The sequence below is a fragment of the Camelina sativa genome, chromosome 13 (assembly GCF_030686135.1).
Source record: "Camelina sativa cultivar CO46 ecotype springtype chromosome 13, ASM3068613v1".
Classification (NCBI taxonomy): Eukaryota; Viridiplantae; Streptophyta; class Magnoliopsida; order Brassicales; family Brassicaceae; genus Camelina; species Camelina sativa.
The window spans coordinates 14,063,870-14,091,201 of record NC_141892.1 but is presented as its reverse complement, the minus strand read 5'-3'; the positions used below and the strand labels follow the sequence as shown (position 1 = coordinate 14,091,201).

Here is a 27,332-nt window from a genome sequence, read left to right as displayed (position 1 = left end):
CAAACTACTTAATAACAACTGATTAGCGACTGACATATGTAGTCGCTAAAGAGAGCGTGGCTAAAATAATCAGTCGCTAAAGAGTCAGTCAATGAGCTACTATTTGGCGACTGATAATATTGGTCGTTGTTCCCTCACCAAAATGTCACTAAATGTTACGACTGAGTTGCAACGCCTGAGCGACTATTTTGGTTACTCATTTACGACTGTTTAATTATTGATTTATCATATATTTTTTTTAAAATCCGGTTAAATTTAATTATTTGATTTTGTAATAACAAAACAGATTATCAAAACTATAACTAAAACATAACAAACTTGAAATTAAACAAAGACATAAATTTCACCGTAAATAAGTTTCAGCATACATAAGTTCTAGAAAACATCTAACAAATCACACCAAGTTCAATAGTACAAGTGTTCAGCTTGTTTTGACCAAGTGTTCGTGAAAAGTTTGACAGACTTGGATTTCTCAATATCTTGAGCGTGACTGTCAAGAGCTGCAGCAAAGCACAAGAAGAAGAACCAGAATATGTATTAAGCACACAAAAAAACACTGCTTAAACACCACAAACTTTGTTTACAACACAAATAAATGTTTCAAGACAAGATAAGAGAACCAGAGCTACCTTCAAGTTGATCAAGTGAAGCTCAATTTTGTTCTCGAATTGATCTCATGTCAATCTACTATTAGGAAACTGAGAGCATGTTACCTGCCATAGATCCTCAGTCACAAACGGCATAAATGGATGCAACAGCTTAAGTATATTCTCGAAGACATATAACAAAACTTCATGTTCAGCAACTCCATCTGGTCAAGAGAAATTAAAAAATTAATCTTTTCACAACGAAGACTTAATTCCTCGCCATCTCCATCTCTATATTTAACCTGTAGCAGATTATAGTGGTGAAAAAGACAAGCATTTAGATATTCCATCAGTCACCAAAAATAATAACATTAGCCAGATATAATAGACAAAAATAACATACAATAAGATGCTTTGTCTCTAAATTATATCCAATGATAGAATTAGGATACCAAACGGCATCCAATGGCCAAAAAACCTAGAGATTAGACAACAATCAAACTGTTAACTGGTCCCTTTCATAAAGATAGAATTGAATAGCTAAAGAACATAACTTAATAGCTCAACACTTGCCTTGCATTGTAGCCCAACATTGTAGCCCAATGAAAGTTGTAGGATCCACACCATCATAACTCCACCAGCCATGCCCAAAACTCGCCAGTCATAAAACGTCAAACTAACTAATAATGTACAATTTAGCAAAAATATGACTACATTGCCGAAGACGCTATTGTACTTAGAAGCGTATAGATTTTCAAACAATGATTTATCTCGGAGATGAGACAGTTCCTAAACCGGAAAAGTAAATGGTAAATGGATCCTAACCTGACCCATTTCTTAACTGAAGCAGAAGCTGTGAGAACCGTCTCCTGATTCTTGACAAAACTCTTCTTCCTCCAGGAAGATCCATTTTGTTTGCTTCCGCTACACACAGCTTTGATTCGACATCCCCTTAAAGTCGGGGTATCAGATATGCTTAAAGTAGTAGACTCCCAAATTCATAAGCTCGCCATTACCAATCCTCCTCCTCTTCAGCTTCTTCTTCTTCATCTTCTCCTCCTCCTCCTCATCATCATTAAGCTCTGTAGTTTCAGTTTTCACAATCAAGAGTGGTGGTGGTCGTTGAGTTTGATTTTCCTTTGCGTATCTTCTTCTTCCGCCAAAGGTTTTGAGATACACGACATTGAAATCATTTAGAGGAAGAGAGTCAAAAAAACAAAGCTGTTGGGTAAAGGTTCTCCTCGCTCTCTCCGCCAATTGAAATTGAAATTGAAATAGTTAGGGTTTGAGGGATCTCGAGAATTAGGGTTTAAACGAAACAGGGATGCTATTGTTAGGGGAGAAAGAAAAGGAGCTCAAATAAGGGTTTTCTCGGCGAAAAACAGAAACGATTGAGAAGAGATTTGAGGGATTAAGGTTTTCTCGGGGAAGAAGAGAAACGATTTGGGTTTGAGTCGTTTTGTTACGACCCAAATTTGGTTTAAAGCCTAAATTAAATAAAGCAGTTGCTAAAGAGTAGCTGTTTATTCGCAATGTTTGGCAACTATCAAATTGGTCTCCAAACTAGTCGCAAATTGGCGACTACACTGCGACATTATGCATTAGTCTCGAATTAGCATCTATTAGGAGACTGTTTTATTTTAGTAGTCATAGAAAAACAATAGCAATCCAGTCGTTAAATTTAGCGACTGTGTTTTAGGCCGCAACTTTCAGTCGACAATTCCATGTTTTGTTGTAGTGTTGGTCCTCTAGTGTTATCATGAGCCTCATAGAGGAAAAGCATAGATAAAGGTCTGTTTTTCTCATTGGTCTCCATCGATCCCGTCGGTCACCACTGATCACCACCGTTGGTCAGTCAACCTCCGTCTTTCACCGGGGATGTCAATTTGCTGTCACTGGAGCAGTCGTAGTCCATTGTCGAGGCCATTAAGGGTAAGGAAACCCTAGATTATTTTGTAACTTGTGTAGGAAGTTTCTGGCCATTGACTTACGATATGTTATCTTGTTTACACAACCACCACTGGATTGAACAGTTGCAGATCCACTTTGTCGAGACATCATGAACCATCGGGTGTAGACGCCAAAGGTAAACGGCGAAGCTTCACTTGTATCGTTGTTGTTGTGGTGTTTAATTAATAATCTGGAAGCTTAATTGTTAAGAGTACATGAGCTGTTAACTTGTGTAATTAGTTGTCACGTGAAGTAATGGTGGTTCGTGAGAATAATTTGGTTTGGCTTTGGAATTGTTTATGGAACTGAGCATTGGGACTGCTTATTTAAGTGGTTATGATATTGTGAAAAGATATTTGCTTTTGGGAACCGAATTCATATGATCGTGAGGATTAAGTTATGGTGTAATGAATTATTAGATTTTAGTCTAATAAATTTAATTGGAAAATTATTTAACTAAATCGAGACTTTGGTTTGGGTTGGTTTAATGGTTTATTGTCATCTAAACCATTGCAGATTGAGGATTGTTATCGAAGCGGGTTTCAGTTGATGTTAGTTCTAAACTAAGGATTCAATCCAATGGCTAAGGTGAGGGTGGTAAGTGCGGATAACAGTAACCTCTTTCTTTATGTAATCATCAATAGTTGTCGGGTATAGACTCGAGAATTGTTTGTTGATTGTAATTGTTTGTGTGGATTTGTTTGCATGGTAAAGTAGGTTGCTAGTAACATCATATACGTGAATGACGTTAGTAATATGATTTGATGTTATGAATTAATGTATATATTATATTACAAAAATAATCATGAACGTATAATGAAAATGAGAAAGGAAAGGATACTTGAGGATGTTGGACTGCAATGGACCGACGGGTGCATTGCAGATCATAAACCACTAACAAGCAGTACGGGAAGAATCGAGCTATGGGCCGTGATCTTCCAGGAATGGGGTTTGTGAGCCAGAAAAAGTGATAATGGCCAAACCTATAAGGAAAGTAAAACTTTTTAAGTAATGTAAGAAACATAAATGTCTGAATGTGGTAGTTGCCACAAAAGTGCATAAAATAAGATGAAAGTTATTGAGGAGAAATAAGATGTTTGCTTGTTTGTTTGATTGATAGACATTCTGAGTCTATGCTAAGTAATAGTTGTTGATTATATATGGAACGTGATTACTGTATGTCCAGTGGGCAGAGTTTGATCTCCTCACTGAGTAAACTTGTTTACTCACCCCTTCTTTCTCTTTTTCCCAGGTTAGTAAGTTCAAGAATTGCAGTTTGAAGTTTGTTCGTTGGTGAATTTTAAAGAAAGAAACGTTTTGGCCAAATTATATGTTGTCTCGTCTTCTGTGACGGTACGAGTGTTACAACGACACTCGCCAAAGCCCTCGCGCCATCCTTGCATTGGTGTCAACTGACACCCTCCTGGTGTCTCCCGACACTGATGCCGAGCATCAATTCTCGCCTCCAAACACCTCTCATGCGTCCCAAGAATTCTCATAAGCAAATCCAAGCCACAAGAGCCACGAAAATCACATAAACCTCAAGAGAAAACAATCACATAACACGAAAAGCCACAGAAACAGAGATCTTATCTTAGATAAGCGATGATCATGCACTCACCTTTGCCAAACAGAAATATCTAAGCCCAAACGATAAACCTATCACCACATCAACCTTCCCACACATCCCTAGCCTTGTCTCCAGGAAAAAAACTCACCCACAGAGACAAAGAATCTCCAAAAACCTCAAGAACATTCACTGGAAAAACTCTCTCTTCTTCTTTTCTCTCTTGAAGTGTCAAAAGTTGCCAAAAGGACTTAGGAAGTCATGTTTATCACTTATATATCGAGTCTTAGGGTTTCCTTAAACCAACCACACAAATTGGAGAATTAAAATCGAACCGGTTTGACCCGACCACACATGGTGTCGATTGACACCACCACCAGTGTCGATGGACACCCTTACCATATTTCCAAAATTTGGTCCACGGGTGTTACACTCATCATCTATTTTAGCTACGAATCTGAAAATAAAAATTTCAAGAAACAAGCTAAAATAAGTACAACAATTCAACGAGTTAGAATATTAAGTACTACGAACACTCAAGCAATTTCAAACAAAAAAAATCAAGCAATAACATGCAAGCAAAATCAAACAAGAAATTTAAGCAAACAATCAACAAGCAACGAGAAATAAATTCAAGCAACTTAGATTGTTCTATATGCATGTCCATTTTTATGCAAAATTATTGCAAATTAATCCATCAAGTAAACTATGTCCATCAAGTAAACTTATAATAATTTTGTATCATTTTCGATCATGCATGCAAGCCATTCTATCAGGTTAATTCATCTAGTAAACTTAATTCATCAAGTTAACTTAGGATATCTATCTCCTCAAATTTTAAGCATGTATGGTGATTCTAGTGTTAATTTTATGTAATTAAACAAGAATCCAACAAGAATTCCTACCAAATTTTAACATGCAACTCATTTAGCTAAGGTGAATCTAGCATACAACTAACTAGATGCAACAAGCAATGGATGTGTACAAAAGCCCTATAGCTCATGCAAAATCTCACACAATCGACCACAACTCACAGAAGATTCTAGGCAGCAGATTGATTGAGCGTGCAGACTCTTCTTCACCAGCAGATCAGACGACAGCTCTCTTCTCGACTTTCAACACCAATTCTCGATCTTCAGCGCCAACAGACGTTCGTCTTGTTCTTCTTAAGCGATCAAGTCTTTAGAGAGGTTTTAATTGTGTTTCTCTGGGCAAAAGAACTTGAAAATATAGCCTAAGGGCTGTATTTATAGGCGTTTGATAAATTCCCTGTTTTTGTGACAAGTGTTGTGCATGCGTTGACATGTGGCGCTGCACAAATCGCAGCGCTGCAAGTGGTGCTGCACAAATCGCAGTACTGCAAGTGGCGCTTGAGTTTCTTTTGGGCGTACAATTGGTATATCTTGCAACAAATGGCAAGACTGAGAACAAGTGACTTCCTTCTTCATTTATGCATGTTTTCTTTTCCATCTGTAAGCCAAGTGGCTTTTTGCAAACTAAGCAAAGAACCTTCTATTCTTTTTCGTGTTTCCGTCCTTTTGGGTCCCTTTTTTGACCATCGTTTTGCATGTGGCACCGTTCTTTGATCATGACACCGAATCTCGATCGTTCTTCGATCCTTTAGCATTGATGTGGCTTCCATCCTTCTTATTCGTTCTCTTTTCATGTTTTAGCGCATGTTTCTCGACCATGGGTCAGAAATTATCGACTTTCTTCGAGAATTTCTTGTTCTGGGGTCGTACTTTACAAAGTGCTTCGATATTCTTCGACCAAGGACATTAAAACGCCCATTCGTATGTCACCATCGTCAGATATGTAATTCTAATGGCTTCTAGTACGTATTGTTGTTGATGCGGTCGCTGGACTTTTGGTAACTCGACAGTGGGTACGCTGATCTCCCGACACCATCGTTAGCCTTCTAGTACCATTGTCGTTGGCATATTGGCTATTCGATAATTTTCGTTGGTCCTTTGTCTTATTTTACTTTTGGCTCGATCATTCCTCTTCTTTGTAGTTTTTAAGACTTTCTATCAGAGAAAATCCCATGACTATCAGTCTTCTCCTCCGATGGTTCGATGGCTCTCATGTCTCGCATTGACCGTTGGGTCATTTTTTGACTTATTGATATTTCTTCGGAAATCTTTCAGTTGTTTTTCTTTATTTTCTTGTCTCCTTTATGAGTTTTTTCGGATCTTTTTCTTCGAAAATTTTATTTGGCTTTTTATCTCTTAGTGTGGGTCACTACACCGCCCTACTTATGTTTGGAGAAGCCTTATACATGGTCCTGATTTGCTTTTTAAGGATCTTTGAAAAATGATTGTTACTAGGTAATCATTTGATTTGGGTTCATCGTTTGGTTTATGATGAACAAATGAGAACTCCATTGATGAAGAGTGTTTTTGTTGCTTTGAATCTGAAAATGGAAGATCTGATTGATTGATTCTCAGAAAATAGACTAGAATTTTGATAAGCTAGAGGCTTTATTCTATCCACGATGTGTAAGACTTATCTCAGATTCTCAGTTAACAAACTTATGGTTTTAACGAGTGATTATATTTTTGTGAAAGGGTTTTCATAGTTATTGACTTTTTAGGATCATAGATGAGTACAAACTCATTGGAGTCAACCCTTGCAAAACGATAAACATAGAAAAGGCCTAAACCAAAATGGGTAACATGTCTAACAAGGAAGAAGCTCATAAAACAAACAAGCGGCTCATCAAACCTTAACCCACAAACTACACCAAGACCAAAACTAGGTAATTATATTGAAACATAAATTATCTTCTGTTATTAAAATATCTACAGTGATAAACTATGATCGAAAATTTAGTGGCAAGATTCACTGATGATTGACTTTCCTTCTCTGATTTGTTAAACAATAAGCTTCTCCATTTTGCATGGCTTAAAAAAGCAGTTAATTCCATTTTTGTGGGCATATGGTGTCGAAATTTCAAGTGACAAGAGACGGCCCAAATTGGACAAGCTAATAGTTGTTTTTTTCTTTTGGGTTGCAACGTCATTTTTCGAAGAGTTCAAGCCTAGATCAAGATCCTACATCTCTCCTAAATATACTCCAACTCCAATTCAAGGGAAATAAACCAAAGATCGCTTGGCTTCCCTAATGGTTTTAAACAAAACAGATCATCTTGACTTCTAACTTGTAAGTAGAAAAAAAAAAACAAATTCATATGGTCAGCGAGGAAACATAAGTTTAGAATAACAAAAGATTCACATAAGTCTTTTTAAAAAAATTTGTTCACATCCTTCACATAAGTCTTTTTTGGACAAGAAGTAGATGTGAAAGTAATTTAAGCCGACACTAGCTAGAAAGAAAAAGAAAGAAGAAGAAAGCAAGAATTGCACGTACCTCGTCCTAATAGTGTTGTGATTACATGATCCAATAGAATCGCTGACGCAATAACGACAAGTCGACAAAAGAAAAAGAGGTGCACCATAAATAAGGTGGACCTGAGAAGCATATGAATGAAAACCTAAAAGACAAAATCAATGGGGTCATTAAAAATTTACTATATTATATAAAAAGTTTTAAAAATGAAAAACATATAAAAAAAAAAAAAAGAGGACCCAGTTCCTGCATGTATTCACGTGCCCTGCCATTCCCGCTTGCCGTTTATTACACTATCATCTGCATCTGCTTCTGCATAGGATTCTAATGTACCTCCAAAATTTCTATATTTTTCTTTTGCCAAATATTTTATATAGTATCATAATAAATAGAAGAATAATTTATGTAAAAATAAGACAACCAGTAATTTATATTATATTCTCCTACTGAAAATGTTGGTCGTCTCAGAAATCAATGAGGTGAAAAAAATAGATCACTCGTCGAACTATATCTATCTATATCAAGTTATACATTTAATTTTCTTTTTTATACCGGCAAATTAATTATATCAAATTATAAATGTGTTACAATGTACATGATACATCAAATACAACCATTGATAAAGAAGTGGAAGTTATGTGTTTTAATTATATCAAATGATATAGTAATTTATTTCATCATTAAAGCATGAAAGGAAACAAAAACGAAAACAAAAATTATTTAGAGAGAAAACAAAGTAATTTCATTTAATAAATTAATGGATTTTGTTGAAGGATTTGTAGTAAAAAAAAAATATACATTAATTACTATTGACAAAAGAAATTATAGGTATTAGCCGACGGTAAACTGTAACAATTGTAGTATAAGTATGTTATGAAATTTTTTTTTTAAATAAGAAACTACATACTAATTGACGTTAATTAAAAATAAATAATCTGATGGTGGTCGACTGACTTCTTTCTTTCTTTTTTTTTGGTTGTTGTTGGTCGAGTTTGTTTTCGGTAGATTCGAAGAATCTCAGTAACTTTTGCTTCATTACTTTATTTTTAGTACAAATTAAAGAATGTGCTCATGCCGCATGCCCATTTTTATCCTATGAGTTTAATTTACGATAAAATTATAAAATATGAATCTCAAAACCAGCTTTCTAATATTTTTTTTTAGTTTTCAACCATACAATACAAGTATTCCTTCAATGCGTAGGTTTCACTAAATTTGTTTGAGCATAAGGGGTGGCAATAACATGGGCTAAATGATTCGATTTATTGTATTTGGACAAAATGTCAGTGATAAATGAGAGAGAGGTGATGTTTGGCGTTTTTAGTAATATTGTCTTTGTCTTTGCCATTTTGTAAATTGAAACTAAATATAATTTTTTACATTTATATAATAACTCTCACTATCAGTCAATTATTATGCAAGAACAATAAAAATAAACTTGGACTGTATACGCGTGTTTATCTACAAGGTAGCTTTTTGAGTAAAAAATTGACTTTTAATTTCATTATTGATAAGATTTAATATTATATGGAAAGATAAGAACAAAAACATAATGTATATTATTGCTACTATCTACAAATTTGATTATCAGAAAGTTCCTCTTGATATTTTTAGGAAAATTAGCACCTAATTTATCCATCAATAGGAAAATTGGACCGTAACATTCAAAACATCATACTTGAAAAATCTCAATTCGTTTAGTTGGCAACTACATATATGCCAAATAATTCAAGAATGGTTCGAAGATTCTCTATAAAGTTAATAGAACAGAACCATAAAAAAGTGTTTTCATCATCCTTTATGCAGGTATGCTTGTAAATTACTATAATGTATTATTGTATTCTGTTTCACTAATTTTCTTTGTACAATCAACAATATAGACTCCAATCAGGGAAAAATGAAATAAAACCCATATTTAAGATATTTCTAAAAAACAATAAGTATACATTAATGACTTAAAACCAACCAAAGATATTTTACTTCAAAAAAAATATCAATTCTAGCCCTCAAAATGAAAAAGAAAATAGCAATATAAAAAGAGAGACCAAAATGAGAGAGAAAAGAGAGATTTCGATGTGAATAGCTCTGAAGTGAAACGAAAAAAAGAACAGAAAAAAAAAATAAACAAAAACAAGAAGAAGAAGAAGAAGAATAAAAGAAAATGTTTGATGGTGGAGTACCGGAGCAGATCCACCGGTTCATAGCATCTCCACCGCCAGCTTCTCCGCTTCCGCCGCATCAATCGGCCGCGGAAAGATCACTCCCTTTTCCTGTTTCATTTGCTTCTTATAACACCAATCATCAAGCTCAGCATATTTTGAGCCTTGATAGCCGTAAGACCATTCACCACCATCATCATCATCATCACCATGACATCAAAGATGGTGGTCCTACTCCTGCTGAGTGGATATGCCACACGGATCATGATGGCGATAATCATCATCATCCTTGGTGTAGTGATGAAGTTCTTGCTCTACTTAGGTTCAGATCTACAGTTGAGAATTGGTTCCCTGAATTCACTTGGGAGCACACCTCAAGGTACATATTACTTCTAATTATATGCATCAATAGTTATCTATATAAATTTTTTTTCTGTATATGCATATGGACTGAACCTAAAGTCTCTTGATTCAGTGTTTATATGTGTTCATGTACATTGGTTTGATAAAACTTAAAAACATTTATATATGGGAATTCAGGCTACACAAGTTGATTTGATAGACTAGATCTTGTTTCTTTCGAATAAACATTTTTGGGATATTTAATTTTGATGTTAACAAATGATTGGCCATTAATACCTATTTTTATTGATACATAATTGGCATCTTTGTGACATTTTAATACATTTTTAAAAATAAACGAACGATGAAATTTATAGATATAAATATGTGTATATTATTGGTGTATCCGTGTATATATAAATATATGTACATGTGCGTGAGTATATATTCACATAATAAATGATACTATGTCGTTTATGAAATTATGATGTTGTAGAAAGTTGGCAGAAGTTGGGTTTAAGAGGAGTCCACAAGAATGCAAAGAGAAATTTGAAGACGAAGAGAGAAGATATTTCAATGGTAACAACAACAACAACACTAATGATCATCAACACATCAGCAATTACAACAACAAGGGAAATAGTTATAGGATATTTAGTGAGGTTGAAGAGTTTTATCAACATGGTCATGATGATGAGCATGTCTCATCAGAAGTTGGGGATAACCAAAACAAGAGGAATAATTCCCTAGAAAGAAAAAGAAACGTGGAGGAAACGGTACAAGACTTAATGGAGGAGGACAAATTAAGAGATCAGGATCAGGGTCAAGTAGAAGAAGCATCAATGGGGAATAAGATAAACTCCATTAATGTAGGCAAAGTCGGAAACGTAGAAGATGATGCGAAGTCATCATCATCATCAAGCTTAATGATGATCATGAGGGAGAAGAAGAAGAGGAAGAGAAAGAAAGAGAAGGAGAGGTTTGGTGTGTTGAAAGGGTTTTGTGAGGGTCTTGTGAGGAGCATGATAGCACAACAAGAGGAGATGCATAAGAAGCTTCTAGAAGATATGGTGACGAAGGAAGAAGAAAAGATAGCAAGAGAGGAAGATTGGAAGAAACAAGAGATGGAGAGGCTCAACAAAGAGGTAGAGATTAGAAAACAAGAACAAGCCATTGCTAGTGATAGAAACACCAACATCATTAAGTTCATATCCAAGTTCACAGACCATGATCTTGATGTCGAAATTCCAACAAGCGCTTTTCAAGACCCGTCTTCTTTAGCTCTACCACAAACCCAAGGAAGTAAAAAGTTTCAAACCTCATCATCACTATTACATGAAACCCTAACTCCACATAACCCTTTAACCAATGACAACTCACTTGAACCCACTTCAACTAAAACCCTAAAAACCAAAACCCAAAACCCAAAACCTCCAAAAAGTGATGATAAAAGTGATCTCGGCAAGAGATGGCCGAAGGATGAAGTGTTGGCCCTTATCAATATCAGACGCAGTATCAGTAGCATGAACGATGATGATCATAAAGATGGGAACTCATTATCATCATCCTCAAAAGCTGTTCCATTATGGGAAAGAATATCCAAGAAAATGTTGGAGGTTGGGTACAAGAGAAGTGCCAAGAGATGCAAAGAGAAATGGGAAAACATCAACAAGTATTTTAGGAAGACAAAAGATGTTAACAAGAAGAGACCACTTGACTCGAGGACTTGTCCTTATTTTCACCAACTCACAGCTTTGTACAGCAAACCCTCCACCGGGACCACCACCACAGCCACCGCCACGTCAGCCGGAGATCTACAAACCCGACCCGAGGTTGGATCCGAAGATCCTGATATTCCTGCACCCATGCATGTAGATGCAGCAGATGGTGCCGGCGATAAAAGCAATGTTCCGTTTTCAGGTTTCGATCTTGAGTTCTAATAAATAAATTATATATATATATATATAATATCATCTGTTTATTCTCTTTTTCTGCTTTTTTTTTTGTTGTTGCTAAAACCTCATTTTTGTTGAAAAAGTTATATATATATGAATAGTGTCATTTACTGTTTTACGGATTAGAGGGAAACGTATGTAGGGGACTTGGACCGTACACGTGCACCGACAAACAGCAAAATTCAGTTGAACTTGAATAAACTACTGTTTAAACTTTAAATCTAATTCTAGCTTCTATTTCACATGAATTTCACATACATACATTTTATTATATAAAACTAGAATTAGATAGCACGGATTAACATTTATTTTATAATTTTTATTTAAAATGTTTTATATATGATTGTTTTATTTATTTAAATTTTTTTTGTTCAAACACTATGGTATGAAATCATATAAATCATACGTTGAATATGTTGAATAATCATATGTTAAATATAACTTATTTTTAAATAACATCTATTTTTTAAGATCTATTCTAGTAGATCTAGAATTTGACCTGCAGTACACTACAGTTTAAGTTATTTGATAAAAATATTAATTTCTGTTTGTTAATTTTATTTGATTTTTTATTTTTTAAAATTATATATTGTATTTTGATTGTTAATTATATGACTTAACCTACAGTATACCGCATATTAATTATTTTATTACAGTATTAATTAATCAATTTAATTAGATACGTCTATTAATCTAATATTCATATTGTTAACAAAATAATGAGATGATATTTTATCCATGTAGCACCGAATTAATGATATTTTAAGTTTCTACTAATATCTACTCAAACATGTCTATAACCCGTCGTGTGATATTTTAATTTGATGTACACCGTAGCAAAAACTTCATAAAAATCTAAATATTTGATTGTTAATTATATGACTTAACCTACACTATACCGCATATTAATTATTTTGTTACAATATTAATTAATCGATTTAATTAGATACGTCTATTAATCTAATATTCATATTGTTAACAAAATAATGAGATGATATTTTATCCATGTAGCACCGAATTAATGATATTTTAAGTTTCTACTAATATCTACTCAAACATGTCTATAACCTGTCGTGTAACATTTTAATTCGATGTACACCGTAGAAAAAACTTCATAAAAATCTAAATATTTGATTGTTAATTATATGACTTAACCTACACTATACCGCATATTAATTATTTTGTTACAATATTTATTAATCGATTTAATTAGATAAGTCTATTAATCTAATATTCATATTGTTAACAAAATAATGAGATGATATTTTATCCATGTAGCACCGAATTAATGACATTTTAAGTTTCTATTAATATCTACTTAAACATGTCTATAACCCGTCATGTGATATTTTAATTCGTTATACACCGTAGAAAAAACTTCATAAAAATCTTAATATATTTTTAAAATTTAAAATATTTTAATAAAAGTTTCTTTTTTTTAGAAACTGAACTACTTATAATATTTGAACTTCTTATAAAGTTTAAATATTATTAATATCTTAAACAGTTATAAAAATTCAATGTTTTAATAATTGAAATATTAATAATCTTTATAGTTTTAAAAAAGTTCAAAAAATAATGAGATGATATTTTACCCGTGTAGCACCGAATTAATGATATTTTGATTTTCTATTAAAATCAATTCAAACATGTCCTACCATATAACCCCGTCATGTGATATTTTAATTTGTATATATTATTAAAATTTAAAATGTTTGAATAAATTTTATTATTTTAGAATATGAAATACTTATAATATTTGAACTTCTTATAAAGTTTAAATATTATTCATATCTTAAACATTTTATAAAAAGATAAATGTTTTAATAATTGAAATATTAATAATCTTTAAAAAAATTTAAAAAGTTACACATTTAAATATTTAAAGTTATTAATATTTAAAATTCTTTAAAATAAAGAGCCATAAAAAATGCATAAATTTTTTAATTCCAATGCCTGATAAATCAAGGTTTATGCTGATTCGTATTCAGAATCATTTTGGTCTCTTTTTTATTAATATGACTTTGAATCTTTGCCTAGTTTTTCTTAGGTGATGTAGGGCATTTTGTATATTTCGTTTATTCATCAGTTGAGAAATATTTGTCTGTTTTAAAAAAATTAAATTACATCATATGCAGAAAAAATCATAAATTTTATTAACTAAATATATTAGATAAAAAATTAAAATAATTTAAAAAGAAAATAAAATAAATGTGAAAGAAGAATCACATATTTTTGTTTTAATTAGGTTGAGAGATTTCTTTATCTTTTAAATGTTATCTATAATTGATTTATATGTTACTATAATTAACTAAATCCATACTATCCTTACTTACCAAAACTCAGACTAACCCGTATATTATGATACACCTATGTCACAAGTTTATAACCAAAAAAACATAAATATATATATATATATTATATAGTCTACAAAATAATGTTGTGTACTTCCGTTTTATTATATAGGGGATTTAATGTCAAATTTACTCATTAACAAGATTGTGACACGTGTCAATTGTATCGTTCAGATGTTAACACATGTGAATTCTAAATTTATTAAAAAAAATTAAAAAAATGTAAAAATTTAAAACCTACCATTAAAAGGTATTATATATAAGTAAAATAGAGAAAAGTTCTTTTAAAGAAAAAACCACTTTTGTAAACTTCCAAATGTAAAACAAAACTATTATCAGTTATAAAAATATTAAAAGGTAATTATAAAAAAATTATAAAATTTAAACAGCTTTAAAATTTTAAAAAGATCATTATAAAGAAATTATATATATATATATCATAGAATTCAAAATTATAATATAGGTTATTTATTTTAATTTTAAGTTGCTAATTTTACAAAAAAAAGGATTACTTTTTATATAAGATAAAAAAATGATTGTGAAAATATACAAATAATTACTGTTTCTAAAAATACGTAAATACTCACTTTTACATAAAGAAAAACATGGTTGAAGAAATAAAAACAAAAATAGATCGTCTCATAGTTTTTTCACCAATCAAATAATTTATTCAAAAAGACTGCTATTGTAATATATAAGATAGGAGTATGTAATATTAACATATGCGTTTTTGTAACTATAAAAATATGTTAAAGTGAAGAGATATATAATAGGTTATTTAATGTGTTCACAAATACAATTTGTTGGTAGTAGTAAAGACTAAACAATACTCCCTCCATTTCAAAATATAGGATGTTTTAACTAAAGCACGTAGATTAAGAAGTTTTTACTTTTAACAAGCTCAACCAATCAGAAACAATACTGCATAATATAAAATACTAAATTAATCTAAAAGTTACATAAAAACTTGAAAACATCTTATATTATGAAACAAAAAACTTCTCTAAAACATCTTATATTTTGAAACAGAGGGAGTATATTTAAATAGTAAAATATATTTGTGTGTACAAATATACTTTTAGTGGCAATGTATATTTTCTATAACTAAAAATTTATCTCTTTATTTTTATACATTGTTTTTACTTATAAAAATAATTAAATATATCTTCTTTGTTAAATTTAATTTTATTCTAATGACTTTGAACTCATCTACAACTATTTTCTTTAATTAAAATTGTATATATTTACATTTTTTTCCAACCAAACAATAAATTAAATGGAAATTCCTCGATTAGTTGTCCAAAATGGAGGGAAAGTGTTTACAAAAGAAACTTCAGAGATAAGAGAACGCGAAGCATGGGCAAGACAATCTGTTTTCGTATTTGACGGATGCAGGATCCAAGAGAAATATGGTCTGAATGGTAACGGCGGATTTGGTTGTGTGGGACAAACATATTTGCGGGACAAGTGCGGGACAAATATATTTGCGGGACAAGTGCGGTTAATACAAAATAAGCGGTACAAAATAATGTGTGATTGGTGAAAAACTATTTGCTGTGCGGATTTTATATTATATAATTATAATTAAGTTGTATATTTATTTTTAATGAAAAAATATTTTCATATATTTTTTATGATTTTTTATGAGTCAAAAATTTATTTTGAAATAATTAAATGAATTTTGTATATTAAATAGTAAAAATACATGTTTTAAAAATAATTTTATAATTAGAAAAACTAGATATTTTTTTGAAATTGTTACATCTATTATTATATATATATATGTTAATCATATTTTTCGTCATAAAGTTGACTATAGATTTTTGTTTTTACAAATCTATTATTTTCTGTATTAAAACTGATTATTTTATAATTTATGAAAAAATAATGAAGTAAGTTAATTTTATTTTTCAAAAGATGCACATTTAAGAAATAATTCATCAATGATAATCTTTAATAATTAAAAAAACCTTTTTAGCATACAGTCATTTGTTTAAACTTATGTTGATAATTACTTTTTTATTAATTATAAATTAAATAAATCAAATATTTGCTTTATTCAAAGCGTTTTTGTTGAAAACCGCATGATAATTGGTTGTTTGAAATACAAGTACGGTTGATAAGGCAATACTACTAGATTTGGAATAACCCAAACAGTACTTTTCTGTTTATCACAATAACGTAAATTTCATTTGGTGGTATGATTGGTGACATGATTTATTTTTTTATTATAAATCTTGAAAACCGTTTTTTCACTTGTTACCATTCAAGACCATAGAAAAGTGGGAAGGACTTCACCGAGTTAAATTCATCGAGCAGGTTGAAGAAGGACGGCTAATCTTTAGGTAATGCACAATAGTGAGTAACTCAACACAATTAGTCTCCAAATGTTGACAAGCGATCCCTGCAGCACGTATCCACTCCATGACCCACAACAACGCTTCTAACTCTGAATGTAGGGGAGATGGGCTCCGTCTTAGACACTTGGTCCTCAACAACAAGGTTCGCTCCTCACCAATACATCACCACCAGCCCAATCTTGAATGCACATTGGTTGCTTTCCAAGAACCATCAATCTGACAACCAGGTGAAGAAACATGGACATCCAAAGACGGAGATGGAGCTGACATGACCGCTGTAAAAGAGAATGCTTCTTCCCATACTAACTTATCACCCAAAGCCTGAGCAATTATATCATTTGCCTCAATCTCTAAAGCTTGAAAAACTTTTTTATTTATGCCTTTCCAAATTACCCATAAAATTTATGGTAATTGAAAAAGTTGATCAGAATCACCCTGTTGAGAGGCGACACCCCTCTAGAAAACAAAATCCAAATTCGAGTACACCGACTCATATGGAAAACCCTCTAATGAGATCAGACTCGGAGATAAATCTCAAACTTCACACAAGCAAGGGCATTCAAAGAAAACATGATTAATAGTCTAAACCGCAAAGTCACACCTTTTACACCAAATATCACATTGGACAACTTTGTGTATCAATTTATTTTTGTAGATAGCTTTTACTTACTAAAAATAATTATTTTATTTGTTAAATTTAATTTTATTTTAAAAATTCTAAACCCGCACATCGGTGTATATATATATATATATGTATGAAATCAAATCTTTCAATACCACAAAAAAAAGGAAGAGAAAGGTATATTTTTGTGAATTAGTTACGTATGTATTTGGTTTTTATTTGAAGTAGGCAAAACAAAATTCAGAAAACGAAAAAAAAAACTGTCTTCACTTTAATCAATTAAACAATGAAAAAAAAATTACACGTTTTTCATTCTGTACAATATTAGACATAAATGATAAAAAATGCTGTCTGATTTACATGTTATGCTTTTGTATGTTTTTTCATATACAATTTTCCTGTAGAAATAATATATTATTTTTAGAGGTTAAAGAAAAAAATTATTATTTCATCAAGAAAAGGCAATATATATATATATATATACACATATATTTATTGTTTTGTTAACTTATGTATATAAATATTCGAATCATTTTATATTAAATGTCATTCGAGATAATTTCACACATATTAAAAAAAACAATGTAATTTTTTGTTTTATCCTTCATTAATACATAATTTCATTTGTTTTAAGTAATTAATGAGCTAAAATAAAAAATAAAGCTGAAATTTAATTGATAAAATTGCATCGTAAACATAAAACAACAAATGAAATAAAAATTTAATTCTAGAATAAAAAAAACAAGAGGAAGTACGATTTTAAAGCTTTGTATAATCCAAAAATATATTATCATGCTAGTCGGACTCTAAATTGTAATAATTTGTTGTTATCCATGGTAAACTTTGAGACATTTGGTACTCGTATCTTAGTTTTGCTGTTTTTATAGTTTATATCAAATGTCATATAAGAAAACGCATAAATCTTGTTATGTTAGTGGTACATATTGACCATTTTACTCTCTTAATATTTTTCCCAAAACCCAATTGTTATGTAACTTTAATGTTAAATTCACGTATATATGACTGAAGAATTTTTTTTTTTTTTTTAATAAGAAAAACGATTTATATTCACAAACAAACCTACCCAAAATTAATGGGTTGGGCCTTGAAATCTTACAAGGATCCAAAAGATACAAAAAGAGAAAAACGGAAAATCATTGCCGAAGCCGGAGAAGGAGATCGGATCCTGCTGATGACCGGTGACAGAGGCTCGGACACTAACGCCAATGGATGCAATTAGATCGACGGCTTTGCGGCGGGGACCTCAGATTGAAAACTTTGACGGAAGCATCCAAATTCTGTTAAAGATTCTTCTCCGATGACCCGCTACTGATCTTCCGACATGCTAAAGCCACCGATCAGAGGTTCCGCGAAGACAAATCCCGACCTAGAAATCTGCTTACTCAGACCTAACACTCCTCTTCTAGCTTCAGCGACAACCCAACCTCAGGTAAGACTCTTCATATCCGGTCCGGTGGAGGCTAATGGAAGCTGTTGGCTCAATTCAACATCCACAAATCGAATCCCACGAGGGCCCAAGAGATTCCAAGAATCCTTGGCTAACCACCGCAACTACGCAACACACCCTCCTGCCTCCCAGCGACTTCCGCCGTAAACCGCAGCTTCGATTGGGCAGGTGAGCCCCGAAAAAAGCTCCACCTTGACCAAACACGGCTTGATCAGAAGCTTCTCGACCCACCAAAAATGAAGTCACAGCCGCATCGGGAAGGAGACAATACCACACCTCTGTTGCCGGAGAAAAGACTTACCCACCACTGCCTTCCCCTTGCATATCCAAGGCCTTCAGTAAGTACCGCCAACCTTACAAAACAACGACCCATACCCTACAAGGAAGCATCGCCTCAGCTGGAGGAGAGAGGACCAGATCCGGTGTAGAAGACACCATAACACAGATCCACGGCGCTCAAAGAGAAGCCACCAAAGCCTAACGAACCCATCGGAGAAACACCGGAATAAGAAGTCGCCAATTCAGATCTGCCAGATCTAACCTTGGGTTTCTCGTCGTCCTCAAGAAACAGCACCGAGGTATCTCCTGCAGCCACACCCACGATAAAACTCCGCTTCACGCGCCGAAAGCTTCATCGGAAACCACCACCCACAAGAGACCAGACCGAGAACGAGGAACAGCTTCGCCGAGAAGAAAGAGACGAAGAAGGAATGTACAAAGGGAAACTAAAAAGAAAGGGGAAAAGTCCTCTCCGGTGTCGGAAAGGCAACCGAAGAGGCGAACGACGGATCTGAAAAAAAAATTTGTAGAGAGGAGGAAGAAAGTTTTTTAGAGAGAGAATTCATAAATAACTATATTAATTGATCATAATCTTAATAGGAACTTTATTATATAAAACCGTATGTCGGTATGATATTATACATCATATATAGTTCAAATCCAAATCTTAATCAACATAGTTTAGGTCCAAATTTGAACATGTCATCGCATCATTCACATATAGCATATATATATATATGTATGAATGTATCCACACATACACAAGATAAATCGTACTTAAGAAAAAGTTAATAACTTGTTTTCACACTTCACAGTTCACTGTTAACACACACTATTTACTTAGCTGTAATCAATTGTTCTATTATAGAATGCTTCCTTATTAGGAACCTCGAAGCTCCATGATAGAGACGGCACTGTTGCTGTTATATATACATACATATATATATATGAAAAAATTATATTAAAATTGTATTAAAATCATAAAAATTTAATTTGAAAATAAAACAATTATTCTTAATGCACGACCGACGAGAATTTTATCATCCATTGACGAAGTAGATGTATTAATTTATCTGTGGCAAATATCAAGAACTGAATAACATGATTGAGACAAAAGAAAACATTATCCGTATATAACTTTTTTTCTTTCTTTCACTTGCATATATGAAAACTTTCGATTGCTTAAATATTATGGAAGTATATACTTGCATACAAACTCAGACCTGAGGGTCGATTTCAAAGACTACAAAGTTAAGGTAAAGTAAAGAGTTAGAAACAATGATCCGTTTTCCAAATCTCAAAAAGTTGAAATCTTGAAGAAACTACTCTAACCTATTTCATAACAACTTAAACAAACGCTGTAATTTTTCCTTAGAAGAACACATTCACATCCGGAGAATTCTAAAGTTTCTTTGTTTTTCCCTGAAAATTATTTTCTCCTCTTAAAATGGTAAATTGAGTCCTCAATCATTTTTCGATTATATTCAAACCTAACTGAAAGAAATTACAAGCCGAAAAAAGTCATTATGATTTGTCCATCAAAGAATACCTAATTCACCATCCTAGAAAGTGTTTGTTTTCCTTGAATTTTTTTTTCGTCACTAAAATCTTTATGATTTCTCTCCATCAAAGAGGATCTAAGAAAATAAACTTATCTATATATATATTGTCTATATGACTATGTTTATATCACCGATGATTATCTTCAAGCTTAAAAAACATCATATCGAAGACATATTAGTAAGGTTAAGTGCTCTCTACCGACTAAATCGCCAAAGCTACATTCACCAACAGTCCATTAACAAACGTTTGTGTCTCAACGCCAAACATATATCACTTCTGGATGAATATTTTTTTTTTGTAATGATACAGTACTAATATTAATAAAAGATAATTCTCAAAACTTACCACATTTTCAATTTTTGTAGCCAAAAATATCACCAAAAGTTATTAATAAATAATATTTTATTATATTTCAAATATAAGAATTACCGTATAATTTTCTATTTGGACACACACTCACACAAAGAGAAACAATGTTACCATGCATCAACTAATTTTTTTTTCATGAATTTTGTTCTTTTTTTTTTTAATTTCCCCCACTAGAGCAATGACTAGAGTTATAGAGTAATTGTTAATTGACCAATAATTACTCCTTTGCTTGTTTTTCTTTTTTCTTGACATCAATTGACCAATCAATAACAAACAATATTATATTATATATTTTCGGCGTTATGCTTTTTTTTTTTACAACAATAAAATCAGCTTAAAAGAGCCAATTTGGAGGAAAAGAGTTCACAAACAAAACATGCTACGGTGACAGCTTAGCGTGCCAGAGAATCTGCTTTGACATTTGCATTACGTAGAACCAAAGATAGAGAGAAGGAAGAGAACTCCGTTTGATCTATCTTGATGTCGTCGAGGTAGGGTGTGAAAGTCGGCCATTCATGAGGAGAAGACACCATCTTCACCAAATCAGAACAGTTCGTATAAAAAACCACGTTCCGGTAATCATGTCCAATCATGCAACGCATCGCCCAAATGAGAGCTTCTACTTCAGCATTGAGTGAAGACAAACTTCGTCGGAAATTGGTAGCTCCCATATCTGACCTTGAATCTTCAGTGGAAGAACAAAACCAACATGCACTTGCAAGAGCATTTGTCGTTTTCCAAGAGCCATCAACAAAACACCGATATCATGTAAAAGAGGTAGGAAGAAAAGGGGTGGACCCCCTTTGTCTAGTAGAGGGGACAAGTGGAGTGTGGGGTTGATCCTCATCCTCCACCTCCACCTGAGCCCTCCCCCTCCGCCAACGGAACTACATCCAGTGGATTTTCCATCACATTCTCAAAAACATGTGCTTTCTGCGCTTTTCAAGTATACCACATAAGTCACGGGAACACGGCTGCCTGAGAGCCCAGATTAGAAGAACCTAAGAAATGGTCTACATTAACATAAATAGACTCTGTCGGGAAAGAGCCAGGACTTACAGGAACCTGAGCTAAAGCCCACGCCTGCCGAGCCAGTGGGCATCGGAAAATCGATCCTCCTTGTAACTCGATCCTCCTTGTAACTCGCTGAGATATCCAAATCCCGGAGAAAACCAGATAGAATCCCATTCTCCAAAGTTAACCACGGGCCACACACAGAAATGCCCCAAATTATTGACCATATCGAGCCCCTATTACTCGAAATCGAGAAAATCGTGGAGCCACATCCAAAATTATACCATCGAAACCCCACAAATCCAGAGCAAATCGCCAGAGGAAACCAGAAGATCCGAAGAACTTCCCAAAACCAGACCCAAATCGCCACCAGATCTTCGCTAGGTCAACCCTAAAACGCCGTCACCTTCAGCATCGCCCGTCGCCTTAGGAGTCTTCTTGATAAATCTTTAGATTTTTTTATTTGAATGTTTGATATTTTCGGCGTTATGCTATACAATTAATAACATTATATAATAAAAAATAGTGTCAGGATATATTTATATAAAGAAATAACAAAGTAGATTTACGTCTCTCGTCCTCCCAGTAACTCTGTCGTTTTCATCAGTCAGAGAGAGAGAGAAAGAGAAAGAGAAAGATCTCATCGCGAAGCAGCTTCTTCCTATGCCTATTCCCTCTCCACCGTCACTTCCACCTCCGTAACGGCGCCGTTTTGTAGTTTCTCCCCTCGGAAAATGCCATAACTACATTCCCTCAATTCGAATCTCTCACCGACGCTTTTCTAGGTTCGAACTCAAGAACTCATCTTTTTTTTGTGTGTGTTTTTTTTTATGTGTTCTGTAATGTGTAAATCGACTTAAAACAATTAATAGGGTTCTGTAAATTATTGCTATAAAGATTTGAGCTTTAAACAATTCAAAAAAAAGAAGAAGAAGAAAAAAAACAAAGTCAAGATTTTTAATTTTGGTTTTTTGTTTAATTGGGCATGAGTTCTCTCTCAGTTTCGAGCTCTCAAGAACTCATCTTTTTGTGTTTTTGTGTGTTCTGTAATGTGTAATAGACTTTAGGGTTTTCTCATTTCGCTAAATTTTCCAATAATTGCTGTCAAGATTTGAGCTTTTAACAAGACAGAAAAAACAAAGACAAGATTTTTATTTTAGTTGGGGCATGTGTTAATAGAAAAGAGTGAGATGTGGATACATTTCTTTTCTTAGCTTTACCCTCTAAAAAATTTCATTTTCGTGACAAATTGACTTTATTTAGTCTGGTGGGTCGGCAGGCGATTTTCAATCAAAATTTTTTTTTTTTAAAAAAAAAAACGTTGAAGATTCGTGTAGATTTGTTCACTTTATTAGCTTACTAAATGTTTCACTTTTTTAGCTACTTTTTTTTTCAACAAATCTTTATATGTCCGGAAAGGTACCGTGAGTGTTTGCTTACAACAACCATGATTTGATTAATTTTGTGGCCATTGCTGTGTTTCTGTTTCATTTGAGCTTCAGATTCTCATAGAGGAAGAAGATATTATATTCTTAAGAAGGTTGTTTACAATGGAGCATTACGAGGTTCTTGAGCAAATTGGGAAAGGGTCTTTTGGGTCAGCTCTTCTTGTGAGGCATAAGCATGAGAAGAAACTGTAAGAAGTTGTGATTTACTTGTATTGAAACTGGAAAGAATGTTTTTCTTTTTGTAGTTCTTCAAATGTGATGTTTTTAATTGATTCTTTGTTATGTTCTGTTTTCTGTGTTTTTGCTTTGTGAAGTTATGTTTTAAAGAAAATTCGGTTAGCTCGGCAGACTGGTAGAACTAGAAGATCTGCTCATCAAGAGGTTAATTCTAAGCTCTTCCCTTACACAATGTCTTACAGATAAATATGATGCAATGTGGAACTTGAAACGAATAAAACATGATGACTCTTAATTGTGCAAGCAAGTTTTCTAGTGTTGAAGTTATAATTTAAAGGATCTAGGTGTAAATGATATCCCATGATGACTCTTAATTGTATGAGATTCGTACTCTTTTTCCAGAGTCATTATGCATAATATTTCTATGCGGTATCAGGTTGATATACAGTAAACAGCAGACTGTTAATTGAGCTGATCAAACTTAATCTAACCACTACAAATAAACGCTTAGTGTGTGCTCGTAGTTGAATGCGACTGTGCTATCGGCATAACTATTGTTTTGTGAACTAACAGTTTTCCTTGTTATCTCCCTGTAGATGGAATTGATCTCAAAGATAAGGAATCCATTTATCGTAGAATACAAAGATTCTTGGGTTGAAAAGGTACCTTCTTTAAGCCTCTATTTTACAGCAAGCACTAAAGATTTATTTTCATACATATATAAAAGTATTTAGTTGGCTCTCTGGTGTGTGTTTTCAGGGATGTTATGTGTGCATTGTTATTGGCTATTGCAAAGGCGGTGACATGTAAAGTCATTGTTTGCTTCTTAGAATTTGTTTTCCCATTCTTGAGTCTGAAGGGGTTTCTTATACATTGTTTCCTCTGGCATTACAGGGCCGAAGCAATAAAGAAAGCCAACGGTGTAGAATTCTCTGAAGAGGTGTTGTTGTTTTACACACATCTGATTTGAAGTCTGTGTTCCGAGTGATTACAAGTACAAAGTTCTGAATCTCTTTTCTTGCTTTGTTATCAGAAACTCTGCAAATGGCTGGTACAACTTTTAATGGCTCTTGAATACTTGCACGCCAGTCACATTCTCCATCGCGATGTCAAGGTTGGTTATGATATCTGTGACTCTAAGCATAGCACAACTGTTTGATGATATATCTTTACTAATTCAAAATCGACTTGTTTGATCCAGTGTTCAAACATATTCTTGACAAAGGATCAAGATATACGCCTAGGTAAGATGATTAGCAAATATGTCAAATTTCTTTTTATTTATTTTATTTTCAGTCTTAAGTGACAAAAATTGAGTTCAATAACTTCTGCAGGTGATTTTGGACTTGCCAAGATCTTGACATCGGACGACCTTGCTTCTTCAGTAAGTATAGACTTTGGACTTTTCAAGTGATTTGTTTCTTGTCTCAGGCTCTATAATGACTTGTATTAAATCAGGTGGTCGGAACGCCAAGCTACATGTGCCCTGAGCTTCTTGCTGATATTCCCTATGGGTCAAAGTCTGATATTTGGTCCCTGGGTAAGTTTCTCTTCCATGGCTAAGACACTAACTTTTGCTATAGATAACAAAAAAATTCATCTGAGCCTATTCTTCTCTTTAACGATTGTGTTCAGGATGTTGTATATATGAGATGACAGCTCTAAAACCAGCATTCAAAGCCTTTGTAAATTCTTCTTCATTCAAACCTTCCAAGTTCATGTTCCTTTGTCTTATCTTCATGATATTCAGATTTTGATTACAATTTTCCTGCATTTTAGGACATGCAAGGGCTGATCAACAGGATAAACAGATCAATCGTCGCTCCACTTCCTGCGCAATATTCGACTGCCTTGTAAGTAGAGATTCTTCTTTGTAATGTGCACTTATTAGAGTTTATTGAATTGTGCAACAACGTCCATATGATTTGTGTTCCTGCTTTCTTCAGTCGAAGTCTGGTTAAAAGCATGCTGAGGAAGAATCCAGAACTCAGACCAACCGTATGCACCTTTTTTTGGGATTTGTGATCAATTTCACTTGAACTGTACAAACCTGATGAGTAACACTTCTCTTCTTCTTTGTAGGCTTCTGATCTTCTCAGACAGCCACTGCTTCAGCCCTATGTTCAAAAGGTTCTACTCAAGCTGAGCTTCCGGGAACACGATACATTGCCATCTGAATCCGCAAGGAGAAGCAGCTATCCTGAGCAGAGACGGCGTAATGCTGGCAAAAGCGTGAGCTTTGGTCCAAGCAGGTTCGGGGTTGACCAAGAAGATTCTGTTTCTTCTGTTAAACCCATGCACACGTATTTACACCGGAACAGGCCAGGGGGTTTGTCTGCCAATGACACTGGTAGAGTGGTTGTTCGTAGACCCGCTGTCTCGTCAGGGGTTTCTAACAGTTCCAAATATGTGCCAGTGAGATCAAACCAGCCTAAGAGTGGTGGTCTTGTAAGTGAACCGTCCAAATGCTCCTTATCTTACTAATTGCTGATTTAGTCTGTTTATATGTTTTGGTTTGATGTGTCAGAAACCAGCGGCAGCAGCTACTCGTAGGGTCTCCTTGCCTATCTCACATAAACCTTCAAAAGGAACAAACGATTCTCTGTGCACCCCGAGTATTGGTATACTCCATCAACTAAAATCTCCAGATGTGTCCGTAAACTCGCCAAGAATCGACAGGATTAAGTTCCCGCTAGCTTCATATGAAGAAATGCCTTTCATTCCCGTTGTGCGTAAGAAGAAAGGATCGTCCAGAGGATCATACAGCCCGCCTCCAGAGCCACCACTGGACTGCTCAGTAACAAAAGACAAATTCACACTTGAACCAGAACGAGAAACCAAAAGCGAATTGTCTGATCAGAATGCAACTGCTGGAGCATCAAGCAGAGCTTCCTCAGGTGCATCAAGGAGACAAAGATTCGACCCTAGCTCATATCGGCAACGAGCTGAGGCACTTGAAGGACTGCTTGAATTCAGTGCAAGATTGCTTATAGACGAGAGGTATGATGAGTTGAACGTGTTACTCAAACCGTTTGGTCCAGGAAAAGTATCTCCCAGAGAAACAGCAATATGGTTGTCGAAGAGCTTCAAAGAAACTAGTCCTAGTAACCTGGAGGAAGATTAAGAAACAGGGTTTAAGTCCTTTTAAAAAGTTTTTTAGAGCATGATTCCACGATTCGGTAGAAAATTGTTTGACACTTAGGATGTGTTCTATGAAGCTAACCCCTGTATCTGATACAATGATACCAAAATATGCAGCTTTCTATTCTCTATGTAATCCTTATTCCAGTCAGAAAAGAAAAAACATTTATGAACCAACAACATTGTTCAAATAGTTTAAGTACTCACCAAGTTGATGATGCAGCTCTCGCCATTGTTGCATAACAGAAGATGGTCAATCATATTCAAGTTTCCTTGCAACTTATTTAAGTTGGCCAACATCTCTATAAATAGCTCTTTTTTTTTTTTGATCATTTTGTTCAGAGAATGAAGAAACAAAATCTCTCAACAGCATTATGTCGAAGACCATAGCTGCAACTGCAAGCAGCAAACCACAAAGAACAAAAAAATCGGTTTGGTTTACATGGTTTTTTTACTTTTTACAATTGATTTCTGTTCGAATTACATTGGAATTTTATTATAAAAAAAAAAGTCACATGAGATAGGGTTTTAGAAAGAAGCGAGTTTGTTTCAAAAAATTGATTCTGTGAGTTATATTGCACAGAAGGTTTTGCACTAGCGTGCGCAAAGCTTTATCACGTGCTGTGCTG

The 27,332-nt window shown here is 33.7% G+C and overlaps 2 protein-coding genes and 2 long non-coding RNA genes across 4 annotated transcripts; 2 read left to right on the top strand and 2 right to left on the bottom strand.

Annotated features, from left to right (window-relative positions):
• Nucleotides 1-318: 318 nt before the first annotated feature.
• On the bottom strand, nt 319-1,970 carry LOC147929542 (uncharacterized). The gene is made up of 4 exons (XR_015578135.1): nt 1,161-1,970; nt 991-1,065; nt 630-889; nt 319-500 (listed from the first exon to the last, which is right to left on the bottom strand). It is a non-coding gene; the product is annotated as an uncharacterized LOC147929542 (long non-coding RNA).
• Nucleotides 1,971-9,204: 7,234 nt separating this feature from the next.
• LOC104736813 (trihelix transcription factor GTL2) lies at nt 9,205-12,026 on the top strand. The gene is made up of 2 exons (XM_010456869.3): nt 9,205-9,990; nt 10,450-12,026. Exons 1-2 carry the CDS (start codon nt 9,614-9,616, stop codon nt 11,891-11,893), a joined length of 1,821 nt encoding a protein of 606 aa, XP_010455171.2. The 5' UTR covers nt 9,205-9,613; the 3' UTR covers nt 11,894-12,026.
• A 9,164-nt stretch (nt 12,027-21,190) lies between these two features.
• Nucleotides 21,191-22,120, bottom strand: LOC104736812 (uncharacterized). The gene is made up of 2 exons (XR_759630.3): nt 21,983-22,120; nt 21,191-21,856 (listed from the first exon to the last, which is right to left on the bottom strand). It is a non-coding gene; the product is annotated as an uncharacterized LOC104736812 (long non-coding RNA).
• Nucleotides 22,121-22,478: 358 nt separating this feature from the next.
• On the top strand, nt 22,479-26,880 carry LOC104736811 (serine/threonine-protein kinase Nek3). Its single transcript, XM_010456868.2, has 15 exons — nt 22,479-22,722; nt 23,440-23,573; nt 23,700-23,766; nt 24,159-24,224; nt 24,322-24,368; nt 24,457-24,502; nt 24,596-24,676; nt 24,764-24,806; nt 24,897-24,946; nt 25,021-25,102; nt 25,198-25,247; nt 25,342-25,415; nt 25,509-25,560; nt 25,645-26,010; nt 26,090-26,880. Exons 2-15 carry the CDS (start codon nt 23,488-23,490, stop codon nt 26,684-26,686), a joined length of 1,707 nt encoding a protein of 568 aa, XP_010455170.1. The 5' UTR covers nt 22,479-22,722; nt 23,440-23,487; the 3' UTR covers nt 26,687-26,880.
• The last annotated feature ends 452 nt before the right edge of the window (nt 26,881-27,332 follow it).

What these genes read in the sequence shown, in the direction of transcription:
- LOC104736813 (XM_010456869.3), top strand. Translation starts at nt 9,614, where the DNA reads ATGTTTGATGGTGGAGTACCGGAGCAGATCCACCGGTTCATAGCATCT. An exon ending in ACTTGGGAGCACACCTCAAG is followed by an intron (nt 9,991 to 10,449) that starts GTACATATTACT and finishes ATGATGTTGTAG; the next exon opens with AAAGTTGGCAGAAGTTGGGT.
- LOC104736811 (XM_010456868.2), top strand. Translation starts at nt 23,488, where the DNA reads ATGGAGCATTACGAGGTTCTTGAGCAAATTGGGAAAGGGTCTTTTGGG. An exon ending in GGATCAAGATATACGCCTAG is followed by an intron (nt 24,807 to 24,896) that starts GTAAGATGATTA and finishes TAACTTCTGCAG; the next exon opens with GTGATTTTGGACTTGCCAAG. An exon ending in GTCTGATATTTGGTCCCTGG is followed by an intron (nt 25,103 to 25,197) that starts GTAAGTTTCTCT and finishes GATTGTGTTCAG; the next exon opens with GATGTTGTATATATGAGATG.